The following is a 13,990-nucleotide window of genomic DNA, read 5'->3' on the forward strand; positions in this document are numbered from 1 at the left end:
GGCATGGAAAAAGGCCTATGTGTGAATAGAAGAGCAGTTCACAAACAGATGTCGAGGCTGAGAAAATCGGCTAGCAAAGGGCAAATTAGTGTTGGACAAGTGGAAGGCAGAATGATAAGGAGCATTTCTGTGATGATGGCAGTAATCTTTTGTGCTGGTTAGAAGTCAGACAGGAAGGCAGTGGAGGAGATGTTTAATGGTTAGTTACAGCATCACAACAGCATCTGGAGATCAAAATCAGATATATAGCTGCCATTCCAGCTCGCAGGAAGTGAAAAGTCTTTGATTTAGTTAATATTGTGCAGTGTGTGGTTTTGCTATTTGACACGGTTTAATTTCTTCTCATGGTTGATGAGTGGTTTGCCTTTTGCGACTCGTAGGAAAGCCACTTTTACTTTGTTATAATGTGAATAAACATCTTTAATTTATGGCATGCGTGCCGTATGCATTGGTACAGTGTTTTTATCAAATGTTATCAGAGATCTTCACAACACAAATTTCTGCCAATAGGGTCTGTTCTAGTGGTTTAGTACATTTCTCAGTTTGTGCGAATGCTAATGAAAAATGACTTATTTAGTTAATCAGATTTGGTATATGTATGCTTTGGGAGTTCAAGGAATTTGTTGGATGTCCTTAACGTTTCCAAGGCATCGGCAGCCTCAGAATATCAGCAAAACAGTGATGATGTTTAAAAGTGCATTAATTCTGTTACTGGGTTGACGCAAACACATGCAAATGTTGCTTACAGCGTAAAACTAGGAAATGCCTAGTTGTAATAAACAGTGGATAATACTTCATCGGCTACCCACAAATTTTTAAACAAAAAAATGTCTGTTCTAAGAAAAAGAACATAGTCTAAAAGGAAGAAAAATGTATGCATGCATTGTCAGAAAAATGGAGTATTTTGCAAAGATGTGTTTTCTAAAGGAGATTGTATCTCATTTACGTTGACAAAGCAGTCAAATTTATAGTTTTATCTGCATCTTAAAATACGGCTTACATGCCTTGAGCTAGTAAGTAGACTACACAGATTTAAGACATGTAGACCAGATGTATTTAAATAAATGTGTTTTTCTTGCCATATAGTGAACTCTGTTTTCTCAAGTTGCAAAATCAATTGTTTTCTTTTTTTGGGGTGATACAAGAGAAAATCTATTAGGAGGCAACATAAAGTTGCTTTTCATACTGCTTGTAAGCTGTAGTGGAGAGAATAGCCTGCCCAAATTACAGTGGAAGCTGTTGCTAGGTAGGATTTTATAGAGATTAGCAAGTTACATTTTCCATAGTTGTTTTATTTTTAGTCTAGATGTTTCAGACACTCTTATTTTATATGCTGTCTTCATTACATGGGGAGTAAAGAGCATATAGGAAGTCAGATGTCTGTGAAACATATGAGATCTATGAATGATGTTAATGTGATGTTAAGTTTAAAATGTGTCTAATACTTTTATTGCTGCTTGGATGTATAAAGTCAATAAGATTTTGGAAAAACAAGGTGTTTTCACTTTTTTTTAGGTTCTAAATCCTACTTTGTCTGCAGCAACTTCATTATTGTTGAATACTGCACATGCCATAGAGACCTGGCTTGCTTTTCAAGAGCTGGTGCATAAGTTCACTTTTTGGAACAATTTACTTGTAAATGAGGAAACTTAAAGTTGCTTTTTCATTTTCTTAGAGAAAAATTTTAATCCCACACTGGCATTTTATGGAAGATTTAAAGTAGTTAAAACATGAGAGCCAAAAGAGTCATTTGTCCTCCTCAAAGCTGCAAAACAAAACTTCTGACGTTATAATAGCCTAAGAATTTGATCTAATAGAGCTGAATGTATTTTAATGATTTGATGCTCATTGCTTAGGTTGAAATCTACTTATTTATTTATTTGAATTTTGCATATACCTGCAGTCTAATCCCCTTGCTTAGTTTTTTTTTCAGGGGAATATGGTGTAAGGGGAGCAGAAAATGCCCTGTCCCCATGCCATACACAAGGCCATATGTTGTTTACATTGGCTTGGCCTGTGACTTAATTTTATGATATTCCTGACATAAAACATAAATGTTATTTTCCTTGTCATTTTGCAGTCTCTTTTGAATGGAGACTCTCCTAAGTAGATTGTTACTTCTGTCAACACAGATGGCAAATGCGGAATGAAATAAATCACCTCAAAGAAAATTCAGCTGTATTTTTGGGAATAGGCTTATGGTGAGCTTTTCAATGTAATTATCCGTTATGATTGAATCTTGGGGATGAGGCCATTCATCTGAGGGGATCTGGCATAATTAACAATTCTTGGTTGTTCCCCTTTTAGTATCCAACAAGAAATCTAATATTGCCATTAGTGCAATCAGGAACAGTAATAGTGCAGCATTTTACTTCTGTCTTAGGTTGCAAATGCCATGAAGAACTCACTGCCCTTTGATGCTCCTGACGCATCTCAGGAAGGCCAGAAAGTACTGAAAGTAGAAGTTACTCCAACAGTGCCGAGGATTTCTCGGACTGCTATTACAACAGCTTCTATCCGTCGTCATCGCTGGAGAAGAGAAGGTGAGCTCTCTCTGCCAAGAGCAAATACTGTAGCATACTGTACCCATCATCATCACTGTAATTTGGCTTCTTTGGATGTTTGCAGAACAGTTGGTTGGTTTTTTTTGTTTGTTTTTGAAAAGTGATACTCCATAACGATGTATAGTATTTTACATCTTCAGAGCACTGCATGAACATGAACATCTGGGGTGTTTGTTTTGTTTATTGATTTGGCAATAACGCATGAGGTAGGTGAGAAAATGGAGAAGCTGGAAAATGTTCAATAAGGCTTCTTTTTTTTCTTCATGTAACACGGCATAAAATTGTAGGCTAGAGTTTGGCTTAGAATTTTGAGTTCTTTCCTTAATCCACACTAAAACTCAAATGCCTCCCATTATAAATACTTTAGGGAATGAATGGTATTATCCAGACCTTGATAGGGTTCCAGCTACCTAAAGCTGCTGAAGGCAGTGGGGGAGGGAAAAGCTGAACATCACAATCCTACCATTATGTGGCCCAATTTAGTGAGGAGCCATGATATAAAATAGCTATGGATAGCTTGGAATAAGTCCTTATTTTCCTCAGTGAGTACTTTGTCATACGAAGCATGCCTGACTGTATAAAGAAAAATAATAAATACATAGCAATATTTACCTTGATGCGATGCCATCTTCAGTGTAGGTGTAGCAAAAAGCTTACTTTGAAATAATTTTGTCATAAAGCTTTGTTGCTGCATCTGTAAAACATTGATTAAAAAAAGCTGCATAAATGGCTGAAGGTAAAAGGTAGAATAACCTAAACATAAACCGAGGGTAAAGTCTGCATATAAAGATTACATGTTTTCCTGTGGTACTCTGGTTTTTGTTTGGCTTGCTTTTTGTTTGTTGGGGTGTTGTTTGTTTGTTTTTTTTCCCCTGTATCATATGCAAAAGGATTTGATGACCTGAGGTCTTCAGCTGAATCACGATGTACAGGACACAAGTAGCTGTATTCTGTTCTCAGAACTCTGGGTCATGTTTGTCTTCACTGTAGTTATCATTATATTCATTTGGTAGTCTCTGGTCTGCAGTATAGTCCACCTGTCCCTTTCTGTGGGTGTTCTCACAACTTCTGACTAAGCATGGATAGTGTTTTGTTTGTTCCTTGTCCACATAAATCTTCTATTTTCCCTGCCTGGGTTGGAACACCAAGACAGGAATAGAAAAGCACTAAAATGTTATATGTTGAATCCCAGATGGCTTTGACTTCTCAAACGAGGCTGACTCAAGCATACCTGGCTCACCGATCCAACACGGCTCCACAGACGTAGGGATCAAACGTGAGCAAGAGGGGGAGGTGCTGATGCGCAGGACCCCTGAGCATGGCTTCCCGGAGCCCACCTTGGCAACAGCCACAACAGAGGGTAGGACAGAGATGAGGAGGCAGAAGTCAGTGAGGCAGTTGCTGGAGGAGGATCCTGGCTCCCTATCCCCAAGCAGAACTTCTTTCCATTCTAGTGTGTGTTTCCGCTATCCCAGGGTGTATTAGCTTCTCTTTGCAATACACGCATCCCCTATATACCTAACATCAGGTCAGGTACTATCTTTTGTTATCACGTGGGCTGGCCTGGGGCTTGCATCTGTGTGGTGAAAGACTGCTTGGCATGGCAAAAACAAAAAGATGGGTAATAACCAAGAGCTTTGGGTTTGCTTGGAAACTTTCTATTACTGAGCATGTTTCATATTCAGAAGGAAAAAAATGCACCAGATGAAAAATAATATAGAGTACAAATGGATTTGGCTACAACTTAGTTGTAGTAGTGTCTTGTTAATCTGCAATTCTTAAATTTCTAAGAATGAAACTTCCTGTTCCAGTTGAAAGTCAGGCCTATCTGAGACATGTATACAACTGCTGATGTTTTTACTTGCCAGTCATCCTTTAATTGAAAATTCATACATACACATGAATGAGCTGGTTGCTCGAAAGGCAAGTACCAAAAAAGTGTTTGTGTTTTCAAGAAGAAAATAGGTTGTCATAGTTCTAAAGACTTTAGAAACAATTACTGCTTTCATTCTCAATGATGCTGGCCATACAAATGCTATGGGACTTCATTTGTCTGCTTTGCAGTCAAGAATAGCAGAGTAGCTGGCAGAAATTTATTTTTCTTGAGTTTATCTATTAATTTTCTTATCTTTACTCCATAAAGGATATGGGTTTGAGTACTGAATTTGAATCATGATTTCTCCTCAGAGATGAGAATTAATTTCTTTTAAATTTAACTAAACATATTTTCAAGTGTTCTCCTATCTTAAGTCTTCTTTTCCATATGAACATTCCTTTGTTATTTGCAGCCTCTTTAAGCATACTGGTTGATTATAAATGAGATTTATGTGCACATTTAGATATGGCTTACATAGGTTTCAGATTTGTTCTTCTGGAAACAATCATCTGGAGAATTTGGAGATTTAATGTAGTGTTACCACAGAATCCTTGCCCTTAGAGTTGCTATCAAACAATAAAGGCATTGTGCTTCTGTAGAAGATAGTTGCATAAGTGTTTAGTGCAAATTTATAATCCACTCCTTGGTGCATAGCTAATTTGAGCATGCTCAGTAAATGAGTCCTGTCTTCTAAATTCTCTTGTTCACTTGGTTTTATTCCATTTTACTAAACTTTGCATGTGCATGCCCTGAAGGATATGGAGAAGTCTTCAGCTGCAGAGAACCTTCTGGGAGAGACAGGAAGTGGGAAAGAAGTTGATAAAGATGTGGCCTTCTATATGATGGACACCTATATGATTTGGCATGTTGCTGGATAAGCATCATTCCACATACTTTACTTCAGTAGAAGTGAATCGAATACCCTTCTGTAACATTAGCAGTGTATAATTACATGCTTGGGAGAACTGAGTTCTGCCAGTTGATGTCAGCTGGGAGAAGACCAATGAATTAAGTTCTGTTTGATTATCAGCATAGAATTGTGTGTGTATATATAGTGGTCTATTATTTTACTGATGCTGATTTCACAGAAAAATTCAGCTAGCAAATTCCCTCTCATAAATTTCAGTTTGATATCAAACAACATAATGGGAGACTAATCATTTCTCGTGACTTTTTAGCCTTCAGGTATAGCAAGGATAAACAGTAAAAGTTACTTTAAAAAGCTATATAAAACCCTTCTTCAGATCAGTGTTTTGACCCAATAAATAGAAAAAGGCAGAGGGTATCAAGACTGACTCAGTAATGTCTTACAAGGTATTCTGCTTCTGGGTGGTAGCAGCTGTGGTTATGTGCACTATTTTGGATCAGTGGAGAATGCTGTATATTCATCTACGGGATTAATTACGTACAGCATCAATAAAGAATTATTTGGGGACAGACTTATTCTGATAGGAACAGTGAGAGTCCTGAATCACACGTAGTGCAATTCATATGATTTATGTCAGGTTGCACCGTCTCTCTTCTGACCTGTAGAAGAGTGCTTGGGAAACATAGGGTTTTAGGTTTTGTTTTCTTTTTTAATTGTTTTATTGGTCTATTGAGGGGGGAAAGGGGGAAGAGGAAGAAGAGAAATTTATTACTTCATCCTGTTTTCCCCTCCTAACAGAGTAAGTAAGGACTCAAACATTTTTTTATTGTTTCTGAGGGCAGTTTTTAGAGGAAAAATAACATGTATTGGGAAAAGAGTATGTGTTTGCTGAGTTACTTCAATCCCACTGAGAACTTCTGTAGGTATGTGGACCTGACTAGACAGAAATTCTCTTGCATGTTGTCTTCTCTACCTTCTTCATTTTTGAGCACTGCTGAGCTGCTTGGGCCTCTGTATAGTTGCAGCATTCAAAAGTTTGCAACAGCCCCTCTCAGTCATGTCTTTAAATTCTGTGGATAAAAGCCACTTTTTCAGTGTGACTATTCTGCTTCACTGTCCCTGAATAGGATTGTCTGGTTTAGCATCCTCTTAGCAATGTTTTAAAGTAAACTTTGAAGATGACTGGTGTACTTGTAATAATAAAACCTTAGGCATATTGTCTGGAGAAATTTTTTGGGCTTGAGAGGGGACTTCAGCTGCTGCTATTGCTGCCTGTAACCAAACACGCTTTCATCCAGCTTTGCATGAAAGGAAACATAAATGTTGGTTTGTTGGAAAAGTGCTCTTGCTTTCAGTATGTTCCAATTCTGTCATATTTTTATTAGCATTTTTGATTGTGTGTGGGAAGGTTGGGGTGGGGGATGGAGATGTGGTGGATTATGAATAAAAGATGTCACTGTCTAATGTAAGAAAATATACTAATGTCTCAATGAAAAGATGAAGGCCTAGTTTGACCAAATGGGGTTGGCAGGAGGGGGGGGGGAAGTAAACATATTTTAGATATAGTTACAGGAAGTTAAAGTAAGTAACACACCTTCATGTTAATAATAGCCCTTGAAACATGAGAAACTTCCTTTTCTAAGGCTTTACCAAGGAAGGAAGACTGCAGTAACATGAACTGTAGTCAGCAGAACTACCTTTCTGCTTCAGGGAGGCTAAGGAGTCAAACAGAACTACATAAAAACTGCATAATAAGCTCACATTGCTTTGTTCTGAGAGAGGCCTGAGAACTGTCTGATTGGAGATGGTTAAATGTCTTGTAAGCTTCTTTTGTTTCCTGAAAAGAAGTAAGTTAGTTTAAAACAGAATAATAAAACCTCCTTTAGGATTATCTTGATTTACAGTTCAGAATATAAAGTTGGATCAGGCTACGCTTCTGCTACATAGAGGTGGCAATAACAGTGAAAGCTTGCCATAATGTAAAATGTTTCTTAGCACTCTGCTAACAATTAGCGTGAAAGGATGAGCTTCCACTCAAGTGTTGGATTCTCTTACATCCTTGCCACCGCTTTTTCCCCATTCCACAAAAGAGATTTAAACATGTTTGCTTGGTGGCAAGCTGAGTTGAGCAAACTGCTAGTAGAGCAGTACAGCGGCTTTAGCTTGGACAGATCCATAGGCTTTGCAGATTTCTTGCACATAATCAAGCTCTGTAGCTTTTTATAAAGAAAAGCAAAATTCTTGTAGCCTGAATGTCTCCTGTTTTACTAACATGGTTAAACTTGGCTTTTTTTTTTTCACTAAAACGAGGTATGTGGAGCAAAACCTCAAACTCTATTTCCAGTTGTGAAATTTGAATGCTGTTCAGTTTTCTACTGAAACAATAACTGTGAGTACTTGGAGCTTATTGGAGCTTAGAAGAAGGATTGGAATAAGATTTAAAAAAAAAAAAAAAGTTGCCCTAATAATATTATAGACCTGAAAACAAGGATTTAAGAAAGAAGTTTGTCAGGCCTTTTTTTTCTTTTTCCTTTGAGATACCAGTCAAAACCATAGTATCTCTTCTACAACATGAAATGTTTCAGAGATTACACTTCTCTTAATACAATGGTTGGTTGTTGAGGTGTTTTTTCCCCCTGGAAAATCCAGATGCTGAGACAAAAGCAAATATGGTAGAAGCATTGTGCTAGGATTGCTGGAAAAGCATGGAAGATTGAGCTGTGGAGGAGGGAGAGCTAGGAATTGGGTTAGTCTCCAACAGAAAGTATAGTCACGTTATTTAATACGCTAGCTACAGACAACAGAAGCCTTGTGACTGTGGTTGCTGGCTAGGAAGGAACCTAATTTTTTTTTTTTTTCTTGTAAACACATCCAGGAGGGGAATAGGCACCAGCGTCTGCAAACAAAACTAAAATGCATTAGCCAAATGGGGCCTAATTTTTATTTCTAGACAAAGTTCACGAGATGCTCTGACTGCTAACAGTGATGTAGAGGAAAGGCAAACCAAGCTCGGGGACTACTTACTGTTAGATTCCATTATTATGGTAGACATGACAGGAAAATTATTGGCTGCAAATCAGAAATTTTTAAGCAAGTGGAAACCAGGTGGATTAGCAAATGAGGTTTGTTTGGACGTTCTGTGCACATCTTTGTCTTCATGTAACTTGAATGCTTACTCTTTGTTCTGATTGTTTTGGGATTTTTTTGGTTGTTCTTTCTTTCTTAATAGATACTGAAGGTGTGAATGGAAGAGAGGAATCCGTGAACCTTAATGATGCTGATGAAGGATTTTCATCAGGAGCTTCACTCAGCAGCCAGCCAGTTGGGACCAAACCCCTATCAACTGTATCCCAGAAGGGCAGCTTAAGGAAAACAGCAAGTGGCCATTCTGCTAAGGATAAAGAAACCTCTTCTGCAGCAAAATCCAATGAGAGCCCTCGAGATCCAGTAGCTTGGAAGCAGTTCATGCACCAATCCACTGACCTTGGTGCAGATATAATTGAGATGACACCTACGAAGAAACACCTCAGCCTGCCTGCTGGGCAGGTGGTGCCAAAAGCTAACAGTTTGAGCCTGATCAGGACCGCCAGTGCTTCTTCCAGTAAATCGTTTGACTACGTGAATGGCAGTCAAGCAGGCTCCAGTGTTGGAGCTAGTACAGAGGGTGTTACCAATCTAGCAGCTGGCAACACCAATCGGTTTTCAACTATCAGCCTACAGGAGGACCGATTAGGCCAAGCTGGGGAAGGTAAAGATCTCCTTCCCCCAGGAGCTCCCCTAACCAAGCAGTCTCGATCTCCAAGTTTCAATATGCAGCTGATATCCCAGGTGTAACTTTGACTCCCTTCATTAGGACTCCCACTTTTCCCTTAATCCCCAGGCAAGTTCATCCTTAGGCAAAACACAAACCATCATCCCGCAGTGTGAAAATACTGACTGTTGTGATCTTGTTTGATTTGGTTTAGCTATCATACTGTATTACTGAAACAGCAATAATTCTTCCCTCACTTTCATCCTCCCTTCCCACCCCCACCCCTTGTAAACATGGTTGTGAAGCAGTATATAATGTACTGTATGCCTTTTTCCATGCCTTCCTTTTTCCTTGGGTGATGTGCAATCCATCGTAGGCTGATCAGTCCCATTTCAACACTGTGAGACTGGAGACACCGGCGGAAATGGTGAATGTGATCCCTATGAGATGATGCTTTGGCTTTGTTAAGAATTAGAAACGGGTTTGTTTTCTCCGTCTACAGTACTGCAAAGACTACTGGATCATGACTTTTCTTTCTCAGAACCAGGAGTGCCTCAGAGATTCTAGTGTGACTTTGGACCTCTCTGAGTCTGTGCAATCAATTCTGGGGAGGGGATTGTCATTGCTGCTCCTGGCTGCCTACAGCACTTTTTTCATTAAAGTAAGGGTAGTTGTTTCTTGCCTGCCCCAGTCTCTCATCCCAGAAGCTTTTGATGTTCAGCAACTGAGATGTGTATTAACAGGTTGTTTCCCTCAGCGTGAGGATTCTTAGTAGATAATATAGGTTACAATGCACTTCTAATGGCGTTGTAGCCATTTGTCATGTTACATGTCTTCCCCTCCAGGATACAGGGTCATTCTGCATACAGACTAAAATTTGACACCACCATGCTGTTAAATCAATTTGGTTTGTAAGTGGGAAGGAAACACTATTTTCCCAGGAACTAATGGCTAGCTCTGCTCCGTTTTTGTTGTTGTTGTTCTTGTGAGGTGCTGATCACTGAATTGAAAGGTGTATTCGGGTAAAGAGTATTTCTCAGGCTGCTTTCTATGGTATCATGGCTGTTGGACACCCCTGGCCCCTCACACAGCTGCTTTCTCAGTGTCCCTGAATTCAGTCATGGAGTCATTTGAAGAATCCTGCAGTCCAGACAGACCATACTCTTAAGGGTCTGTCTCAGGGATGGAGACAATAGTTTGATAGAAATACTGAAGCTTCAATGTGAAATGCTTTTCTAGAAACACCATTTGTGCAAAGGGGTACTGACAGTCCTTTTTTTCCCCAGAAGGATCACGCTTCATTGCCTTGGTATATATAACCCATTGTGGTTTTTTAACTTATTGTAGTGGATTGGCCCTACTCCAGAAAATTCAGAACTCGTGCCACTGAGCCAAGCCTTGAATGTATATGGCTGGTGTATGGGCACTGGCTGGCAGTTATGCTAAAGAACACTGCTTAGAAGCACATTTCTGGTTACACAGGAGAATGTTTGTTATTTTCTCTCCATCTCTAACTTTTTTTTTTTTTTTAATTATTAGAGAAGGGAAAAGTTCATCATCTGTGCTTCAGATATGTATGATATCCTGGAAGTTGACAAATTGTAAACCCACAGGAAAGAGTTATGATCTTTACATGGGCACTTTGGTTTCACTGTCACTGTGAAGGATAACCAGAAGCAATTATAAATAGTAGGCTATATTTGATAGTCTTTGAGAAATTCAGGACAATGATATGATGTTGCATTGGTGGTAGATGGTTTTAGGTTTGGGTGGTTTCTTGCTTTTGAATTTATTTCAAGGAGAAATTTTTTTTTCAAATTTACATTAAAATTCATTTAAATATTTGAAGGTTTCTTTTGTGGTTTGACAAATCACTTTAGCAGTCTAGTCTTCATATCTTACATTCTATAGTGAATTAAATGGCATCTAGACACGCAGAAATTCATTTAAAAAGTAAATAGAATCATCATCAGAAATCTTGCAATTTCTAAATTAATCTTGAAGGACCACCACAGATGGAACTAAGGCAGAGTTGCGATAAAATGTCAAAAGCTATATATGATTGAACTGTTCTTTATTTTATAAAGTTTTACAAGTGGAGACAGTTGGTAAGTCATGGCTGTACAAGGTTTATATTTTGTAAAGACCATCATAAAGGAAATTCTATTGAAGAGTTATCACTGTAGATTAAGAAGGACCAAATAATTTGCTGAAGTCTTTTAGAAAAAGAGAGTTCAAGAGTGTCAGCTAATTTTTTAATAGTTATTTTAAAGCATAGAGCTGTTCATTAGCAAGGTTCTCTACTTTCTACATTTGCTATTAGAAGCATTCCTTCAGAAGTTTTAGACACTTAAAAAAAATGGCGTTGGGCCAGATTTTACAACTTGTTAAAAATATTCTTGTTTGTGGGATCCCACACTATTAACCTGTTTCAGGAAAGTGAGACAACTCGGTGACTTCAGATAGCGAAGTCAAATGTGCGTGCATAAATTCAAATTGCTCAAAACTTAAACTACCTTTTGAAATACTTCTACAGTTCTGATTTTGATGATGTGCCTCTTGTTATTTTGTCCATTGTATTTTGGTTTGTTGTCCTGTATATAAACCAGTTCTGTATAAGGTTTTTTAAAGAGTTCAAATTTATCCCTGTGTAAAAAAGAAAAAAAATTCCTACATCTACAACTTCTGAAAATTACCCTTTTAGTGCTATGATTCAGTTGTGGGAGCTTGTTTTGTCATTTTTCAGACAAGTGCTGTTCAAAAATCTTAGAAAATTACTCATCACTAGTATCTACAAACCAGCTGTAGTAACAGGATTTGCTAGTGCTGCCTATCATGTTTATCGTTAGTGCTTCTAGAAGTGTCTCAAACTATGCCAAGGTGCATTAAGATCAAGGCAAAACTTACGTGCTGAAGTTCAGTACATTTCAAAGTACTGTGGCAGAAATAAAATCAGAAATATCTGGGATATGGGTTGAGGGAGTAATCTGCTGGCTTTCTGTTTATATATGCTAAGTACTAAACAGAGTACAAAACACACTTAAATTTTCTGACAGCTGTGACAAATATTTAGACTTAAATCTCTATCCTGAATTCACTCTGCTGTGTCTTGTTTAGAACATTTGGTACTTGACATGAGGCACTAGATTTAGATTTCTGCAGCGTTTTAGTGCAACTGCAGCATTAATAGAAAGTTAGAAAGCAGAACAGTATGATTTTTCTCAGTGTATGTGCACATGCAGGCATATACATGTGGGGAAGTGTGGGTACTATAATTCGATGTGTATATGCATGTAAGTAGGGATCAATGAATTATTCTTTGGTACACTTTTTACCACATCATATTGTGCTGCCATTTTGCAACATATTTTTTCTTGAGCTTTATAATTTTAAGAAAATATGAAATGTTGGGATTGATAAATCCATCTTGATTATCCTTTTCAGGGGCTTATTGTGAGCAGCTTTTTGGATGAATAATGCACCATTTTTTCATCCTGCGGGCAGCAAAGTGATGAAGTTAAAAATGCCTGTTAAAATGAATGTTGCAAGATGACAGTTTAAATTGCTGTATTATGCATTTAGTTTTCATTTGGGGACTTTGTATGTCACTGTCCATTTTAAATGCAAATTTCTTTGAACACCCTTTCTGATGTGAATTTGGAAAAGTTTATTAACAGCATATGTCATTGTGCAATGCTGAACATCATGCTGCAGCCAGTAAGCATTAGAATCTAGTATTTGTAGTTTGCAAGTGTGTTGGTCTTAAACGCTACATTTCCAACATACTCCTGCTAGCTTTAACATAATTAAAATTACCCGTTTTAACATCAAAATAGTGAGAAAAATTCTTTCTGATGAAACATTTATTTGCACTACTTACAAATACTGGAGTTTACTGGGACAGGGTTTTTTCTCACCATGTGAGGTTTACTTGTGTGTGGGTAGGTACATACATTTGTCACGTGTTGACAATCAATTGCCTCAACTGTGTGTATACTGTATGTAAATATGAGCATATTTTTCAAGATTAAAGGGGAAACCTGCATATTAATGGTGGTAAAACTACGCTGTAGTAAGGTGACCCCAACTCTAACCCCTTTTTTGTCTCCAGATGCTGTGTGGCTTATTTTACTTCTTTAATGAAGATTATTAGTGTTCTTGGAAAATTTTAGCTCCACAGAAATTTTCCTCAATATTTAATGTATAACATGTTCAGAGAATTATATTTTGAAGAAAAAAAATTTTGAAATAGATAATTCTATGCTATGGCTGTATTTTAACCTAAGAGTTTAAACTTGTCCTATTTTATTGTGAACCAATGGCTATCTCTTTTAATCGTTCAGCATTTTAACTTTGGTCACAAACCAGAATTTTTTGTTCATCTTGGCTTACAAATTTTAATTCATTTGAAGATTCAGTGAGAACCAAGAATAGCTTTTTGAGTAAAATCACAAAAATCAAGAAGACTGGGTGCTGTACTCATAATCCTGGAGGAGGTGTGGGAAAATATAATGGAATGTGTTTGGATGAAATGTATGTACTGCACACAAAACAAAGATGGTTCTGATGTTAGTAAATTTAATAATCTGATTCTTAAATTCTACAGTTCTCTCATTGCCAAAGATATTGCTACCTTGGCATATTCAATATAGCACTAAAGCCATTAGCTAGGTGTCATTTGTAACAACCGTTCACTTCATAGGAATAGTTTGCATCAGAAGAGTAAACATGCTCCTTTTTATTTATTTATTTAAATTTCTTGTTTAGGATAATTGCAGGACTAAAGTTGCAAAATATCACTTCTTTCCAAGCATGGTAAGCGAAGAAGCCAGATCCTCTGTACTTGCATTGCATTTTTTGTTTTATATAAGATTGTTAAATATTTTATATTTTCCTTCAGTATTTTAAATGCTGTTTGTTTCTAGCGTATG

The 13,990-nt window shown here is 37.6% G+C and overlaps 1 protein-coding gene and 1 long non-coding RNA gene across 5 annotated transcripts in view; one reads left to right on the forward strand and one right to left on the reverse strand.

The window, feature by feature from the left end:
- The window catches only part of LOC133270844 (hyccin 2), a 55,204-nt gene that overhangs the window by 20,083 nt on the left and 21,131 nt on the right, over window positions 1-13,990 (forward strand). For 2 of the 4 annotated variants that reach the window (XM_061456406.1, XM_061456411.1), the window contains exons 10-12: window positions 2,384-2,543; window positions 3,757-3,924; window positions 8,538-10,907. In XM_061456406.1, the coding sequence (XP_061312390.1) occupies window positions 2,384-2,543; window positions 3,757-3,924; window positions 8,538-9,142 (933 nt within the window). In that variant the 3' untranslated portion in view covers window positions 9,143-10,907. Of the gene's footprint in view, window positions 1-2,383; window positions 2,544-3,756; window positions 3,925-8,537; window positions 10,908-13,990 lie in introns of those variants that run through there. The other 2 variants (XM_061456431.1, XM_061456439.1) reach the window with 2 other exon arrangements.
- Window positions 2,568-3,917, reverse strand: LOC133270880 (uncharacterized). Its single transcript, XR_009743954.1, has 3 exons — window positions 3,796-3,917; window positions 3,177-3,258; window positions 2,568-2,708 (listed from the first exon to the last, which is right to left on the reverse strand). It is a non-coding gene; the product is annotated as an uncharacterized LOC133270880 (long non-coding RNA).

This window comes from Pezoporus flaviventris, unplaced genomic scaffold, assembly GCF_033815535.1.
Source record: "Pezoporus flaviventris isolate CSIRO_AGI_PZ_B2104156 unplaced genomic scaffold, CSIRO_AGI_Pfla_v1 ptg000001l, whole genome shotgun sequence".
Lineage (NCBI taxonomy): Eukaryota > Metazoa > Chordata > Aves > Psittaciformes > Psittacidae > Pezoporus > Pezoporus flaviventris.